The sequence below is a fragment of the Caretta caretta genome, chromosome 7 (assembly GCF_965140235.1).
Source record: "Caretta caretta isolate rCarCar2 chromosome 7, rCarCar1.hap1, whole genome shotgun sequence".
Lineage (NCBI taxonomy): Eukaryota > Metazoa > Chordata > Testudines > Cheloniidae > Caretta > Caretta caretta.
Window position 1 is genome coordinate 91,255,362 of NC_134212.1, and position 15,792 is coordinate 91,271,153.

The following is a 15,792-nucleotide window of genomic DNA, read 5'->3' on the forward strand; positions in this document are numbered from 1 at the left end:
GTTTAGTCCTACCCAATTTGGGGTTGCAAGTGGTACACTGAACATATCACATTACAGAAGAAGTACTCAAGCCCCTTTTATGTGGAGCCATCCCTCCCCACATCAAGCAGATACACATCTGTGAATATGGCTTTAACATTAGGATGCGGAGTAGAGTTGGGGTTTATGACTATTCATAGGATTTTTCTAGTCTGTGGCTTTCAAAAGAGTACGGGATCAGGTCCTTGTACAGAGATAAAATGGAATTGCTGTAGGCGCTGCAGAGAGGTGATACCTTTGATGTCAAAATAATATTCCCTTGGCAAAGAGTCATAGCAGCAAGTTTGAGAAAACTAACCAATCTGTTTTCTATACAAGAAGATATGAAATCTGAACCAGAAATTAATGAAGAGACATCTGTCTTCTCAGAGGGAGGGTCAGCTAAGCCTAAAATTAGTTAACTGAGAAATAAAATTTCAGCAACCTTCAATATCTTACTGTTTGAAGTGTCAAGGCTCTGATTTCCATTTCAATAGATCCTGTACTCACAAAATACTATGTACTGTATGCAGTTGCCTCACATTCCTTCCATTCTTTTTTCTGTCTGAGTCAGAGCACAGAGATTCTTGGAGAGACTGAAAAGAAAGAAAACTGTCTAATTTCCATGGGCACATAGAGTACCAGCATCTGGCCAGAGTTACAGCGAGCAGAAATTATATGCAGTATTTAAACATGGGCATGTGGATTCTGTTTTTCTTGACCATATGAGGCAATCACATCATTCTATAAGAGCAAAATATTAAAGTTCAACTTATTATTAAAAAGGCGCTATTTGCCATTGGGCTCCAGTGCAATTCTCGCAGAAACTGACAGAAGAATAAAGACTGAGGCTGACAACTAAAACGTGTAATCAGTTCTATCAACGTCACTAATACACAGAGTTAAATTCACTGTGCCCAGGGTGGGAGGTCTGCCAGGATACTTATGTAAATGCCAAGATGTGCACATAATATCAGAAATTTCTGCACTAGCTCTAGGGATTGTAGTGAAAGATACAGAACATAATTTTGGTGACAAAATAAGAGAGATGGAAAACATTCTAAGAATCAGGATATTAGCCAGACGTAGTTTGTGCATGTTAAGTAATCCCTCCCATGCCCAAGGTAGTTCCAGTACAAATGGAGACTGAAGATTCTGTAGGCGTGTCATAAATATAAAGGGAAGGGTAAACACCTTTAAAATCCCTCCTGGCCAGGGGAAAAACCCTTTTACCTGTAAAGGGTTAAGAAGCTAGGATAATCTTGCTGGCACCTGACCAAAATGACCAATGAGGAGACAAGATACTTTCAAAGCTGATGGGGGGGGGCGGGGAGAGAAACAAAGGTTCTCTCTGTCTGGGTGATCCTTTTGCCGGGAACAGAAAAGGAATGGAGTCTTAGAACTTAGTAAGTAATATAGCTAGATATGCATTAGATTCTGTTTTGTTTAAATGGCTGATAAAATAAGCTGTGCTGAATGGAATGTATATTCCTGCTTTTGTGTCTTTTTGTAACTTAAGGTTTTGCCTAGAGGGATTCTCTATGTTTTGAATCTGATTACCCTGTAAGGTATTTACAACCTGATTTTACAGAGGTGATTCTTTTACTTTTTTTCTTCAATTAAAATTCTTCTTTTAAGAACCTGATTGCTTTTTCATTGTTCTTAAGATCCAAGGGTTTGGGTCTGTGTTCACCTGTGCAAATTGGTGAGGATTTTTATCAAGCCTTCCCCAGGAAAGGGGATGTAGAGTTTGGGGAGGATTTTGGGGGGAAAAGATGTTTCCAAGCGGGCTCTTTCCCTGTTATATATTTGTTAGATGCTTGGTGGTGGCAGCAATAAAGTCCAAGGGCGAAAGGTAAAATAGTTTGTACCTTGGGAAATTTTTAACCTAAGCTGGTAAAAATAAGCTTAGGGGGTTTTCATGCAGGTCCCCACATCTGTACCCTAGAGTTCAGAGTGGGGAAGGAACTTTGACAAGGTGTTATGTACTTAAGACTCTCATTGATTTCACTGGGACTTCTGCCTGCATAGAAACTGCAAAACTGGGACTAAAATGTGGATAAAGATACTACTGTATTAACGTCAGTTAAACAAAAGAGAAGATGAATTCCTGTCTTCTGAAACACAGTGGATGTCAATACCTAATTCAGCTGCGTGTAGAAGAAAGATTATATATATATATAGATCAAAAAACCAAGTGCTTTCGGTGAGATACGGGAGCTTGTGATTAGCTTTAGAAGCTCTACTACCACATAGCCATATGATAAGAAATAAGATCCTACCAATTATACACTCTTTGCTTTGTCCGGGGAAGGAAGGGTTAGTTTAAAGTATCCTATAAACCAAATCATGGCAGTAAAATGCACTGCCTTGTGGAGGCTCTAATTGTGAGGTTTGGACTCGGTCTTGCATTCCCACACTGGCAGTGCTATGGGTGGGTATGTCAGTATAGAATCTGTTGGTGATGTAGGGATTTATTTCAGTGGCAGCTGTTTAATAGCGCTGCATCACTGCAGAAGTGGAAGGTGGTGAGACCTCACCTAGAATGCCTTTGACATCCCAACAAGTTCCCTGGGAAGGCTGGCCACCTTTCAAAATCTCCTTTGACTCAGTTGTTCAGCAAATAGATGGATTTTTATTTTGGTTGGATTATCTTCCTTTTGGACTATACAGTTGTTCTCCATGGGCCTAGTCTCCTGTCCACTGAAGTTAATGGGATGCTTGCCATTGACTTCAATAGGCTTTGGATTTAGCCCCGTGTAATTTATGTATTTCATTGACCAATAGTGACCTGTATAGTTTGTGTCACTGAGTAAAGTCTATCATGACTAGAATAGCCCACTGTTCCAAACTCTTCAACAGCTGATCAGGAGTTAAGATCTCCAAGCACTGGTGAGCTGACATATCCTGTCTACTCCAAACCTAACCATACCTCTTCTTCTTGAGAGCCCTTTTTTTTTTCATTTCCAACTTCCTCTAGTCCTGCAGGTCTATAAATGATTTCCCTTCAGTTTTTGCCTTTGTTCATCATAGCACTTCTGTATTGCAAGCTCTGGTAGCTTCAATCTAAATAGTTTGTATCTGTCAGAAAGCATCCCAAAGCCCCGTGAGCCTAAAGCCCTCCTATTTTCATTGTTGGCACATGTGTTCATTGATCACCGATGTCAATGTTCTCTTTCTTGCAAAGACTACCAACTTTCCTCACTCATGCAACTGGTGGTGTTGCCTTTTTTTCCAGGACATTCTTACAGCTTCTTGCCACATTACTTGTTCTGGCATTCGGGAAACTTCACCTTATCTTGCTTTCCATAAAGATAAGTATAGTTTCAGTCCAGAATGTGTCCAAAAGGGATGTCTGACGAATTAAGAAGTTACCTTTTATAGACTGAACTCAGGACCCCTCTAGAATCAAATGGTATCTTCTGGATGTTCTAACCACAAGGCGCTTATATGTCAGTGAGGATGCCACATACAAAAGAGAATCTGGGATTTCATGACCATAAAACAAGAGTAATTGCTGACAAAAAACACATTTCCTTCAGTAAAGTACGGAAAAATCACATGGAAATAAGTCAAATGATTTTTATGAATTGGACTAGCTGAAATAAACTCAGGAAGACTTTTGTATACAATGTGTTCTTAGTGAAAACACACAGTTAGAACTTAAAGTAAACTGTCAAAGTGAGAGCCTACATACAGGAGTCACATAAGCTCTGTTCCATTTATGCAGCTGATTGCTCTGTTTATAATAATTTGTAAATAAAAAAAGCTTTGCTAGTATTTTATTGCAAAAACATTAACTTTTTCAGCATGTGAAATTTAGTATAGGGACAAAGTTAACACAAGCATATCGGGCTAGATTTCTGGTTTCACTTCAGCTATTTTGCACTGTTCCAGTGCTTTGAAGATTCTCAGTGTGTTGTGGATTCCTCTGCTGGCGTACAGCCACCTAGCAGCTCCTATGCTCTCCCTTCCCAGCCTCTGACAAAGGGGATGTGACTGGGGTATGGCTAAGCCAACTAAGGATTCTACAACACAGTGGGAATCCTTAAGGAACTGGGTAAACTAGCTTTAGAGATGCTTTGTACCAATGGAGTGGTGCAAAATAGCTGAACTGAAGCCAGGAATCTGGCTGGAATTGCTCCATGGGGCAGGAGTTACAAGTTAGAGCAGCCCTCAGTTACTTTAATGTGTGGTGGAGTCTAGGCGTGCACACACTGGCTTCAGGATCAAAGGATCACAAAGGTGGATTAAAGGCATCTATACTCCACAATCGAGTTTTGCAATAAGCTCTCTTCAGATGGATTGGCTGATCTATCCCATTATAAAGAACACTACTTGATAGAGTGAAATCAGATTGCAGTGACATTTGGCTTCACTTAAATTAGGAAAGATGTATAAATCACATTAAGGTATATTTGTGTTTGATTAGATTAGGCAAAGGGCAAGTTTCCTTGATATTTTTTTTCAATTTATTTAGAGATCCCTAAAAGTGGAGTTGCTGTCAGACAGCCTCAGCCCTGTTACTTGCATAACAATGAGACAGACAGTGTTTTCATTTTGGAAGCTGCTTCTGGCCCCTCTAGCTTTTTGAATGATGTTTTCTGTGCAGGGAAAGGGGAGGTTTTCTGTAAGGATGTGCACCTCATTCATGTATGTGATTGGTAAAGATTTCAAGTAAGATGCTGACAAGTATTTATGTTGACACTAGAAGCCTGAGTAATCAAGCTTTCTGGATATTCAAAGCTTCAAGTCCCTCCTCCTCCCACCCAATCCTCAGGTTTGTTTTTCGGTGAACTGATATTTGGTTTCCAAATGTTGTAACACCTTTTAAAAGGGGGTATTCTCAGTTGTCAGCACTTCAGACCACATTATTCCAAATCAATGTACAACCATGTGTCATTTGTCATCCTATTGCCACAATTTCTTTTTTCTCTCTGAGCTGCCATTGTAACAACTTGTCACTATCCTTTTCATTAAATCTTTCCCACCGCCCTTGACCAGAACTGAACTTTAAAGACTGAACAATGTTTGTAGTCATGGGACACATCCCAGTACCTTTAGGCTTTTACAGTTACAGCTACCGTAATAGGGTCCCAGGTCCATGACATTTTATTTTGTTATGTTCTATTCTGTATGTAATAATGTTCTTTAATTGAGTTTCTACTGTTATATACACACACACACACAACCTGGTAAATCCAGATGGGTGTGTGCGCGCACACAATGCTATTTTATTTTCAGAGATTCTAGTAGAATGCATGCACTCACATCCTTCACTAGCCTACATTCATAGATTTTAAGAACAGGAGGTCCCTCTTAGATCGTCTACTCTGACCTGTATAACACAGGCCAGAGAATCTCACCCAGTTACTCATATATTGAGCCCAATAACTTGTTTGACTAAAATATGCTTTGCAGAATGGCAACCTTGATTTGAAGACATCAAGAGATGGAGAATCCACTCTCATTCTAAAAATTTGTGCCTTATTTCTATTTGAATTTTTCTGTTTCTAAGCCTAGCCATTGGTTCTTGCTATGTCTTTCTCTACTAGATTGAACAGCTTTTTGGTAGCTGGGATTTTCTCCCTGTGAAGGTACTTATACATTGTAATCAAGTCATCTCTTGATCTTTTTGATAAATTAAACAGATTGAGCTCCTTAAATCTCTCACTGGGAGATGCATTTTCTAGCTCTTAAATTATTTTTGTGGCTCTTCCTTGCACCCTCTTCAGTTTTTTAATGTCCTTTTACAAATTTGGACACCAGAACTATATGTAGTATTGGTCTCATCAAAGCCATATACAGAGGTAAAAATCACCTCCCTGATCCTATTCCTTAGGGCCTTATTTATACATCCAAGGATCACATTACCCTTTCTTGCCCCTCTGACTTCTAAATCCCTGCAGAATCACTGCTTTCCAGGGTACAATTCCCCATTTTGTAAGTATGGCCAGCATTCTTTTTTCCTACATGTCTGACCTTATATTTGGCCATACCGTAACACGTTTCGTTTGAATGGACCCAGCTTATCAAGCAATCCAGATCGCTCTGTATGACAGCTCTGTCCTTAACATTATTTCCTTCAATGTCAGTCTGTGTCATCATCCTCTAATTTTATCAGCAAAGATTTTATTTTTACTTCCAGATCATTGATAAAAATATTGAATAGTATCGGGCCTAGAATTGATCCTTGTGAAACCCCACTAGAAACATGACCATTTGATGATGATCCTTATTGACAACTACTTTTGGAGATCTGTCAGCTAGCCAGTTCTTGATCCATTTAATATGTGCTTTATTAATGTGGTGTAGTGCTATTTTTAAAATCAGAATATTGTACAGTTCTAAGTCAAATGCCTTACAAAAATCTAAGGGCTTGTCTATATGAACAATTAGTTCCTGGCAAGCTGGGATGTGAACCTACTGCACCTCGGTCACTTCATTAATGCGCTTTGATCTAGTCCCATTTCAAAGAGGATTAGATCAAAGCACATGGAGGAACTGTGAATGTGTGTCAACAGAGTCCACAGAGACCGTCCCTGGGAGGCTAGTGTGGGGTAGATACACACCCAGCTTGCTGCAAACTAAATGTTTGTATAGACAAGCCCTAAGTATATTACATCTAGGCGTTAACTTTATCAGCCAAATTTGTAATCTCACCAAATAAGTTAGTTTTTTCTAAAAAGACCTATTTTCCATAAAATCATGTTGACTGGCATTTAATTATATATCCATCCATTAATTCTTTATTGATTTAATCAGCAGGCCCAGCATATGCTAACCAAAGTGGTTATTTCTAATAGATGTTTATTGCTAATGGAATGGAAAGTAGATCATCATCCTCGTGAACCACTAGCAAGGGCATTTAGTCAACAAAAGTGACATACCATGACTAGACTTATGTTGTATTTCCATTTATTGTCATTTAAAATGTTATTGAATGATTTTGTTGGCTACATTTAACACTTTTTGCATGATTTCCCATGACACACCCGGTATTGCACTTAGGACGTCCTGCACTTAGGACGGAAGAACCCAATGCACAGCTACAGACTAGGGACCGAATGGCTAGGCAGCAGTTCTGCGGAAAAGGACCTAGGGGTGACAGTGGACGAGAAGCTGGATATGAGTCAGCAGTGTGCCCTTGTTGCCAAGAAGGCCAATGGCATTTTGGGATGTATAAGTAGGGGCATAGCCAGCAGATCGAGGGACGTGATCGTTCCCCTCTATTCGACATTGGTGAGGCCTCATCTGGAGTACTGTGTCCAGTTTTGGGCCCCACACTTCAAGAAGGATGTGGATAAATTGGAGAGAGTCCAGCGAAGGGCAACAAAAATGATTAGGGGTCTGGAACACATGAGTTATGAGGAGAGGCTGACGGAGCTGGGATTGTTTAGCCTGCAGAAGAGAAGAATGAGGGGGGATTTGATAGCTGCTTTCAACTACCTGAAAGGGGGTTCCAAAGAGGATGGCTCTAGACTGTTCTCAATGGTATCAGATGACAGAACGAGGAGTAATGGTCTCAAGTTGCAGTGGGGGAGGTTTAGATTGGATATTAGGAAAAACTTTTTCAGTAGGAGGGTGGTGAAACACTGGAATGCGTTACCTAGGGAGGTGGTAGAATCTCCTTCCTTAGAGGTTTTTAAGGTCAGGCTTGACAAAGCCCTGACTGGGATGATTTAACTGGGATTTGGTCCTGCTTCGAGCAGGGGGTTGGACTAGATGACCTTCTGGGGTCCCTTCCAACCCTTATATTCTATGATTCTATGATTCTATTCTTCTGTAACCAGCTGCCTTGGGGGTAAAGTTACAGTTTTGGGGAACCCCGCTCTTACACTCAGATAACACACACAATCATTCACAAAATATATCTGTATTTTATGACCCTGATCTTGTTAATCAGTTTTATCAGCAAAACATTTTCTCTCAGAGAGGTGGTTAACATTTCTAGGAAACAGCTCATAAAACTTCTGGAAAGTATTGCTCAATTCTCCATCTTTTAACATCGACATAGTACAAATCATACAAAGAACATAGGAGATAAGAAACTAACTGCACAGTCTTCCAAGAAAGTCAGCTGACGAAATGTGAGAACATAGTGGCAGAAGAATCTAACAATGGAATTCAAGATGTACAGTTCTGCAATAACCCTTTCTGTCCCTGCCCCAATGAAACGGGTGGGTGACAGGAAATAGTGACACTGAAATTCACTGGAGTAGAAAATGTCTTTTGTTATTTACTATTCTTATAATATTGATTTTTGTTGTGCTAATTTTTAAAACATTTACATGTTGGTGAGGGCCAGATCAACAGCTGGTGTAAATCAGCACAGCTCATTGAAGACCTATGCCAATTTACAGCAGGTGAGCATCTGGGCCAGAATATTTTATATGCTTCCTTGGCTCAGATTTGTCATGGCTAAGTGGTTCTGTAGTCTGTTATTTGACAAGGGCAGGGGTGAACCTCTGTGGAGTTGAAAACTTATTTTATTATTGTTATTTATTAGTAGTATTATGGTAGGACCTACAAACCTTAGGCCATCATATTAAAATAAACAAGAACTTTTCCTGGGCCTAAAAAGGGGGTTGTGGAGTTGTACCTCGGTGAAATTTGTCAATCTTTTTTTAAAGCATACATCATTCATACTTTAAAAGTATTTACTGTACAAAACCCATCCTCAGGGAAGATACCAGCTGTAGCAGTTGGAAAAAAAAAATAGAACTACCACATTGAAAGAGCTGAACTGTCTCATGAGTTTAAGAAATTAGATAGACCAAGCGGGTGATAAGAAGATACACATTTTATGCTAAATAGCTCCTGAAATTAATCTTTACAAAAATGGAGGAGTACAACTATTGTCACCCGTTGTCAGTGTTAATGTTGTGTTTAGTACGTACTCATGAATGTATATACGATATGCAAATGTGTGCAAAAAGAAGACAACGCTAAATTTCTCTTGCTAAGACAGGAAGGCAGCTCAAAGGTGTGGCCTAGGAATCCTGCTGTTGAAGGGAAGGATTCTGTAGAGCACATCAGTGTTACATGTTATACAAAACTTTTTGATCCTCTTCTCAGCAGGGGCAGTGCATGCACTGTAGGCATATGGGGTGCATTCAGTTGTCAGCCCTGCAAGTTTCTGAACACCTATAACAAATCTCTCCAGACCTCTGGCAGGAACCTGCCTCATGCCACAGTGTGGTGAGAAAGAGCTGCCATGCTCCTTTGCCCTGCTTACACATCAACTCACCATATGACAGGGCTTATTATCTCAAAGGTACATCCTGGAAATGTTAAACTTCTCATATACAATGAGAATCTTTTGGGAGTTTCGTTTGCTTCCTCACACCTGCAGTCCTGTAAGAGAAATATAGAGATGGATTTTCAGAGGTTCTCATCTCTTACTGCTCCCACTGAAATCCACTAGATTTGTGGATGCTCAGTGCTTCTGAAATGAGGCCAGAAGTGTCTGAAGTTGGCTACCCAATAACAGAATCACTCAAAATTAGTGAACAGTTAAAATGGTTGGTTTATGTCTACAAGCAAACAGCATACCTATCAGTCCAAAGGTAACCCTGATACAGGGAATGTCATTTCTCACAGGCAGGTTGGTAAGGTAAAATATCCTTCTAATCTCCTAAAAGGTTCCAGGGAAACAGGTTTAGGACTATGTATTTTCAGATCGGTGGGATAAAGCCCCAAGCACCTCTGTATATTATCCTCTATGCTTTCTAGATCCAGAGTGTACACAGGTATATCAGCCAAATGGAATGACAAACAGGCATTAACAAATAGGGATATTCTCTGATTGACACAATAATATATTTGCCACAGGAGACATTTCAGAAAGGGAATGATCAAAGTGTTAAACAATAAAGCATTGTAGGTGTTTGTCCGGCTTTATTATATGTATTTCAAATAACAAAGTATGTAACTGATAACCACAACACTCCATGTAGGTGAATCTGCAAGCATTGTGCCTTAATAAAATTCATTGTTACATGCTGTGTGTTATGGGATCCTCTGTATATTGTACAGTATTTAAACAGAAATGGTATATAAGGAAAGGGCAAATGCATTAACTAAGATTGACAGTTTTCAGTACATGACTAATTTGTGTGTTCAAAGTTGTTTACTTCAGAAGAAATTTATCGACATAGGCCCAAATCCAGCAAAGCACTTAAGTACATGCTTATTTTTAAGCACCCGTCACATATGCTTGCTGGGTTGGGGCTCACAAACATGAAATCCACAAATCACTTCCGACAATGTGCAAAGAATTTAATCTTGATATACATTAATATGAAAAGGAAGGAAGTTTAAATGTTATCTCAAGGAAGAACAACAAAGACAATACCACACATAATATCCAAAAGAGCTTGACCAAAAATAGAATCTGAAGATGAATCATCAAATACAGATATATTATCTTCATTCAGTCTGAATAATATAACACAGACATCTTAAACACCACCAAAGATAATATCTAACAAGCCTAATGAAGCAGAAAGAGAATACGAAAGTGATTCATTGGAAACCTCTACAATATCTCCATTCAGTGGTTTGGGTGATTTGTTTTTTGGTAGCAATTGGGTAACTAAAAGCAGCATAATCTGAAAGTTAAACTAGATATAATTTGGCTTGTTGAAGGAGATTTTGAACACTGGGAAAATACGCATGTTTATTACAAAATTTAAATCTTCTGTCTCCAAGTTTCTCTCATAACATTTTCTTTATGAAGTAGAGATGCAAAGGTAATGTTAAAAGTTGAACAGAGCTGATATGAACTGTATGAAACTGTGAAGAAGCAAAATGAAGGGCCTGAGAAAAGATTGAAAAAAAAATGCTGAAATATTATAGAATATGTAAAGGTGGTTCAAATTTCTGACCTGCTTTTTCCTAAGACTTAAGAAAAGTTATTAAAGGGCCAGTTTCTACCACCCTTTGTCAAATGGATTAGCACTGTACTATAGTCCCAGTCCTTTAAATGACTCCAAATGAGCTGGCCTTTGTCCCAGTACAGCTTCCTACAGAGCCATTAGACCTTTGCATGGCTACAGGGCTCTCTGCAGACCTGAGGGCCTTAGTGACTAATCCCTTCCATGGCAGTACTCATATAGTGACATACTGCTGAATATGAGCAAGGGCAGCAGAACCAGGGCCTAAATGAGTCAGGGCCATCAACATTTTCTGGCAGGCCTAATATCCCAACATTGCATGATTGAATAATGTTTCTCCAGACTTTCTATTTTAGGGTGGCCTCAAACAGTCTCTTTGTAAGAACTCTAGTAAGAGATTTTTCATTTTCACCATCATATAGCAAATATTTGTCTTACCATCCATTCTTCCGAAACATCAATTTTAATAGTTATTAAAGCTTGCTTTAGCTCATATAAGTCTCTGTGCTCAGTTCCCATTAGTAAAATGGGATAATAATACTTCCCTATTTCACAGGGGCATTGTGTTGATAAATACATTAGAGCTTGTGAGCGACTAATATACAGAGCTATATAGGAGCTAGGTGGTGTTATAAGCAAGTATGACTCAAGGGCCTGAAATGGAGATAGTATTGCCTCAGGTAGGTTGTGAGAAATCTTTAGCAAGGCTGAAGCAGATAGGTTTTTGTTTGTTTGTTTGTTTTTTCACAAAACAGTAGCACTGCAAACAGCAAATGCAAATGGGGGATTAGGGAGAGGTAGGATACCAATTAGCTCCACTTAGTGTTCTCGTCCTTTAGAAATCTTAGAAGTAAAATATTTGACTATCTCTGACTGTTTTTATATATTGATGAGTTCTCTGAAAATAGTAGAAAAGAAATACGGCATAAAAGCATTGTCCTGCAGAAGCTCACGAATGCTCCAAACTCTCACAATATTTGGTGTTATTTTGAAATCCCTAGCTCCTAGGGTCATGCGATTACTTGAGAATCTCAACTTACATTTAAATCAAAGGAAGTTTCTAGCCCTCATGGTTGTACAGAGAAGCTTGAAAATTCGACCCCCTAATGGCTCAAAACCAAGAAGGCAAATAAAAAGGTATTTATTTTTTAAAAAAATCTCAGCTTTTTTAGCCAATATTACAGGCTTTTTGGTGGTGGGATGTGGGGAGAAGGGCTGACTCATGATTTTTGAATATGTGGGGTAGCAATATTGAATGTGTAAAGAATACTTTGCTGTACACCAGCAGCATTTATCCATTTATAATCACACAGATAATTGTGTGGCTCAATCATTGCTGACAAAAATAAAATGAAAATAATGGTGACACCAAAGGTCTAAACATAGAACATTGAGGAGAGGAAGGTCAAAACCTTTCACTCTCTTCCTTGAAGGGCAGCAGTGCTTAATTTGTGTCAGGGTTTGCTAGGATTGATCCCTGGCACCTCAAGGCTTGCCAGTTCATTGAGCCCTAGGGCCTCTGGGCTTGCTGTGTCAGTTATGGAAGTTGCTTATGCCATGGCATCTAAGTGCTTGAGCCTCAGCACCTCTTTCATTACAAATTAAGCACTGAAGGGCAGGGTAATGGCAGGCCATTGCTAGAGCAGTTGCTTAAGGATTCCAGAAGGGTCATTTCAAGACCCAGCCAGGCAAATTCCTCACACTACTGATCTGTCAGGTGAACCCGATAGCTAGGCATTGGTGGAGATAAATGATAGCATGCTATGCTGTGAACTGTCTCACAGAAGGATAAAAATCCATTTCACTTACAGCATGTGTAGAATTAACACAATTATCCCCTCTGGTGTTTTACTTCTAAAAGTGACAAACGATATTCAAAGTGACATTAAAAATTTAACTTCTCAATCCCACCCACCCACTTAGCTGCTGCCTAATCCTGCAGCTATTTAAATTCACAAGATACCTAAATTTTTCCCAGTGGTCATGCCCAAAGCTGCCTAAATTCGGATACCACCAAACTGCTCTGAACCTAAATGCCTGTGGTATCTTCAGACTAGGCATTCCACTTTTTATCTTGCCTGATGCTGTAGGTGTTCTCAGAGACTGCCTAAAAGCATGCCTCCTGGATCAGGCCTTGCCCAAAATGGAGGATGGTACCATTCCTTTATCCTACTGGTTTGAACACTCACCTAGCATATAGGAAACACAGGTTTGAGTCCCTACTCTGCCTGATTAAAGCAGTGACTTGAAGCCAGGTCTCCCACTTCCCAGCTAAGTACCTTAAACACAGAGCTATGTGGTATTCTGAGGTGAGGTCCTCTCAATCTCTCCTGTAGAAGCTGCTCTATTTTGTATACTTAAATATTCACTGGGCCAGTAAGAGAGAGTGAAGGGCTCTCTAGTCTAGCGTTTAGTGCGTTCATCTGGGATCCCATTCTTAGGCCTCTAACTCTCAGCATGCATTGTATAAGGAGTCTGTGCACCTAACTCAGGTCTGAGGGTTGGACTGGACATCGAGGTGTTTAAAGTTAGGTGTTGCAATGCTGAACCTCATTCCCTTTGTGAGTCTAGCCCCGCATGATTTGAGTTAAAGGAAGGAATAGAAAATTACAGCAGCTAAAATAGCCCTGGGTGTGGGGAAGGGCTGGCAACAGATGTCACTTCCAGGCTGGATCCAAGCTGTAGGTGGAGTTAATTGGCAGAAGGGCACTAGGGTCTGGATCCACAAAAGGACTTAGGCATTGCAATACTCAGCATCACAGCATTGAACTATTAGGTGCTAGAAAATCATAGGAACAACACTGTGATCCACAAAGTCTGAGTAAGGAACTTGCACAATGAATGGAGAGAGGTAGGTGCCTTAGAATGGGATCCACAAACGCCAGCATGCTTGTTGGGGTGTTGTCTAAGCTAGCCACTGAGAGGAGTGTCTTATAAGCCCCAACCCTTCTCAGGCCTGGGTGCCTAAGTCTGGGCTTTAGGGAGGTGCCGTTGAGTGATCCACAAATGGGAACCTGCCTCTTGACACCAGCTCGCTTAGACACCTATGATGTTTTTTGCAGGAATGAATTAGGCTCCTGCCTCACTCCATACAAAGTGTCCAGAGGAGTCAGTGCCCATCTTATAACTTTTATCCCAATGGTTAGCACACTATCCTAGGATGTAGAAGGATCCACCTTCAGTTCCCCATGTCTCTGCTTGAGAGGGAGAAAGAGGGTTCCTGTTCAAATCCTACCTCTTAATAGTGTGCTCCACTGCTTTGAGCAGAGGGTTAGACTAGATGACCTCCTGAGGTCCCTTCCACCCCTGATATTCTATGATTCTAAGGGCTAGTCTGAGAGGGGGCTTCCTCACTCTCTCCTGTTAAAGCTGCTCCACTGTGGATAAATAATGAAAGAGTGATTAGAGCAGGGGGACCAATCCATCAGGCTACAGAGCAATTCATTCATTTGTTTCTCTCTCTCTCTCTCTCTCTGGCCCAATGACTGAGCCACCATGGAGAAATACTTAAATAGTCATTGGGCCAGGAGAACAAGCATGCAAATGACTCTGTAGCCTTGTGGTTAGGGTGCCTCCGTGGGAAGTGGGAGACCCAGGAGCCAGTTCCGCTGCTCTCATTGCTCTTAGTTAGCCACAGTGGAACAGCTTCAACTGTAGAGACTGGGGAAGCCCCACACTACGTTAGGCGCAGTGGTTAGGTGCCTAAATACCTTTTTTGGATTAGGGTGTAGTTTTGAAGCTCCCAGGCTTGAGAAGATGTACTGATTTGATAGGCTTGCTCTGGTAGTGGGATATAACAAAGCAGCTTTCATTTGGGTCTTTAGTCCCAGTTGGTGCATGCTATTTTAATAAATGAAGTTCTGCATAATCATTATCAGAATCTTGGATAAATTACAAGTTAAATCCATGCCCTGCTTTGCAGCTGAAAACATCATGCAAGCAACATGTGTACATTGTGTAAGGCAGTGGTTTCCAAGCCTTTTCAAGCTGGGCTCACCTCTGTTAATGCAAACTATGGGGGTTTGAAAATTAAAAGCACGAAAAAACATTTTTAGCCTACCCTGCTACACCAAACATGGCAATAACATGATCTTAAATTTATATTAAAAGTTATAAAATCCAGTGGTGGCTGGTGAACTTTGGGGCAGGTGTATGGTGTTCCCACCACGCAACCCCTTCCCATTGCCACAACCTCTCCCCTTCTCTCCCCTCCCCTATACTCCATGCTGACTGGCCAGGATATCTCCCCTCCTATGGCCAAGCAGGGAGGTCCTCCCTCATTCTACCCCTGGAAGTGGATCAAGTCAGTGGATCAAGTCCAGACTCAGGCCAGCAGCAGGGGCTACTCACCATGCTGTAGGAGCACCAGGGAGAAGAGGCTCCCAGGCAGGACAGAGCTGCCCTGTCTCTGGAATGCAGTACTTCCTTTTGGGTCAGCCCAGGTTAGCCTGAAAGAGAGGTGTGGGCAGTGAAGAACAACTCCTCTGACACCTCCTCCAGTATTTTGGTGCCTCTGCTACTGTTGCTGCTGGTCCAAGTCTTCGGCACCAGCCAGAGCTGATTGTGGGATGCTGGATTCACTGCCCAAGCCACAGGTGCTCTAACTGCCCTGTGGAAACCTGCTGGCCCGCTCTCTAGCAGTTCGAGCGCTGTACAGTCAACACAGCCTGTGGCGTGGGTGGTGAATCCACTGCCCAACACCCGACTCAAGATCACCATGGCTTGCCTTCCACCAGACTTTCCCCTCCCACCCCGCTTTTTCTCATGAACCTGCTCCCACCCCCGGTACCCTCTCATGACACCTGAGGGTTCAAAACCCATAGTTTGGAAAATGCTGGCATAAAGGTTAAAATACCATTAAAGCCCTGATGTTGCT

At 41.0% G+C, this 15,792-nt stretch overlaps 1 protein-coding gene across 8 annotated transcripts in view; it reads right to left on the reverse strand.

Annotated features, from left to right (window-relative positions):
• Positions 1–15,792, reverse strand: part of RNLS (renalase, FAD dependent amine oxidase) — a 296,512-nt gene that overhangs the window by 80,697 nt on the left and 200,023 nt on the right. For 2 of the 8 annotated variants that reach the window (XM_048856444.2, XM_048856442.2), the window contains exons 8-9: positions 15,267–15,364; positions 9,908–10,839 (exon numbers count right to left, since the gene is read on the reverse strand). The exons of 2 other annotated variants lie outside the window; for them this stretch is intronic. In XM_048856444.2, coding sequence (XP_048712401.1) covers positions 10,712–10,839; positions 15,267–15,364 — 226 coding nt within the window. In that variant the 3' untranslated portion in view covers positions 9,908–10,711. Of the gene's footprint in view, positions 1–7,173; positions 9,376–9,901; positions 10,840–15,266; positions 15,365–15,792 lie in introns of those variants that run through there. 4 more of the 8 variants (XM_048856445.2, XM_048856450.2, XM_048856443.2 and 1 more) reach the window with 4 other exon arrangements.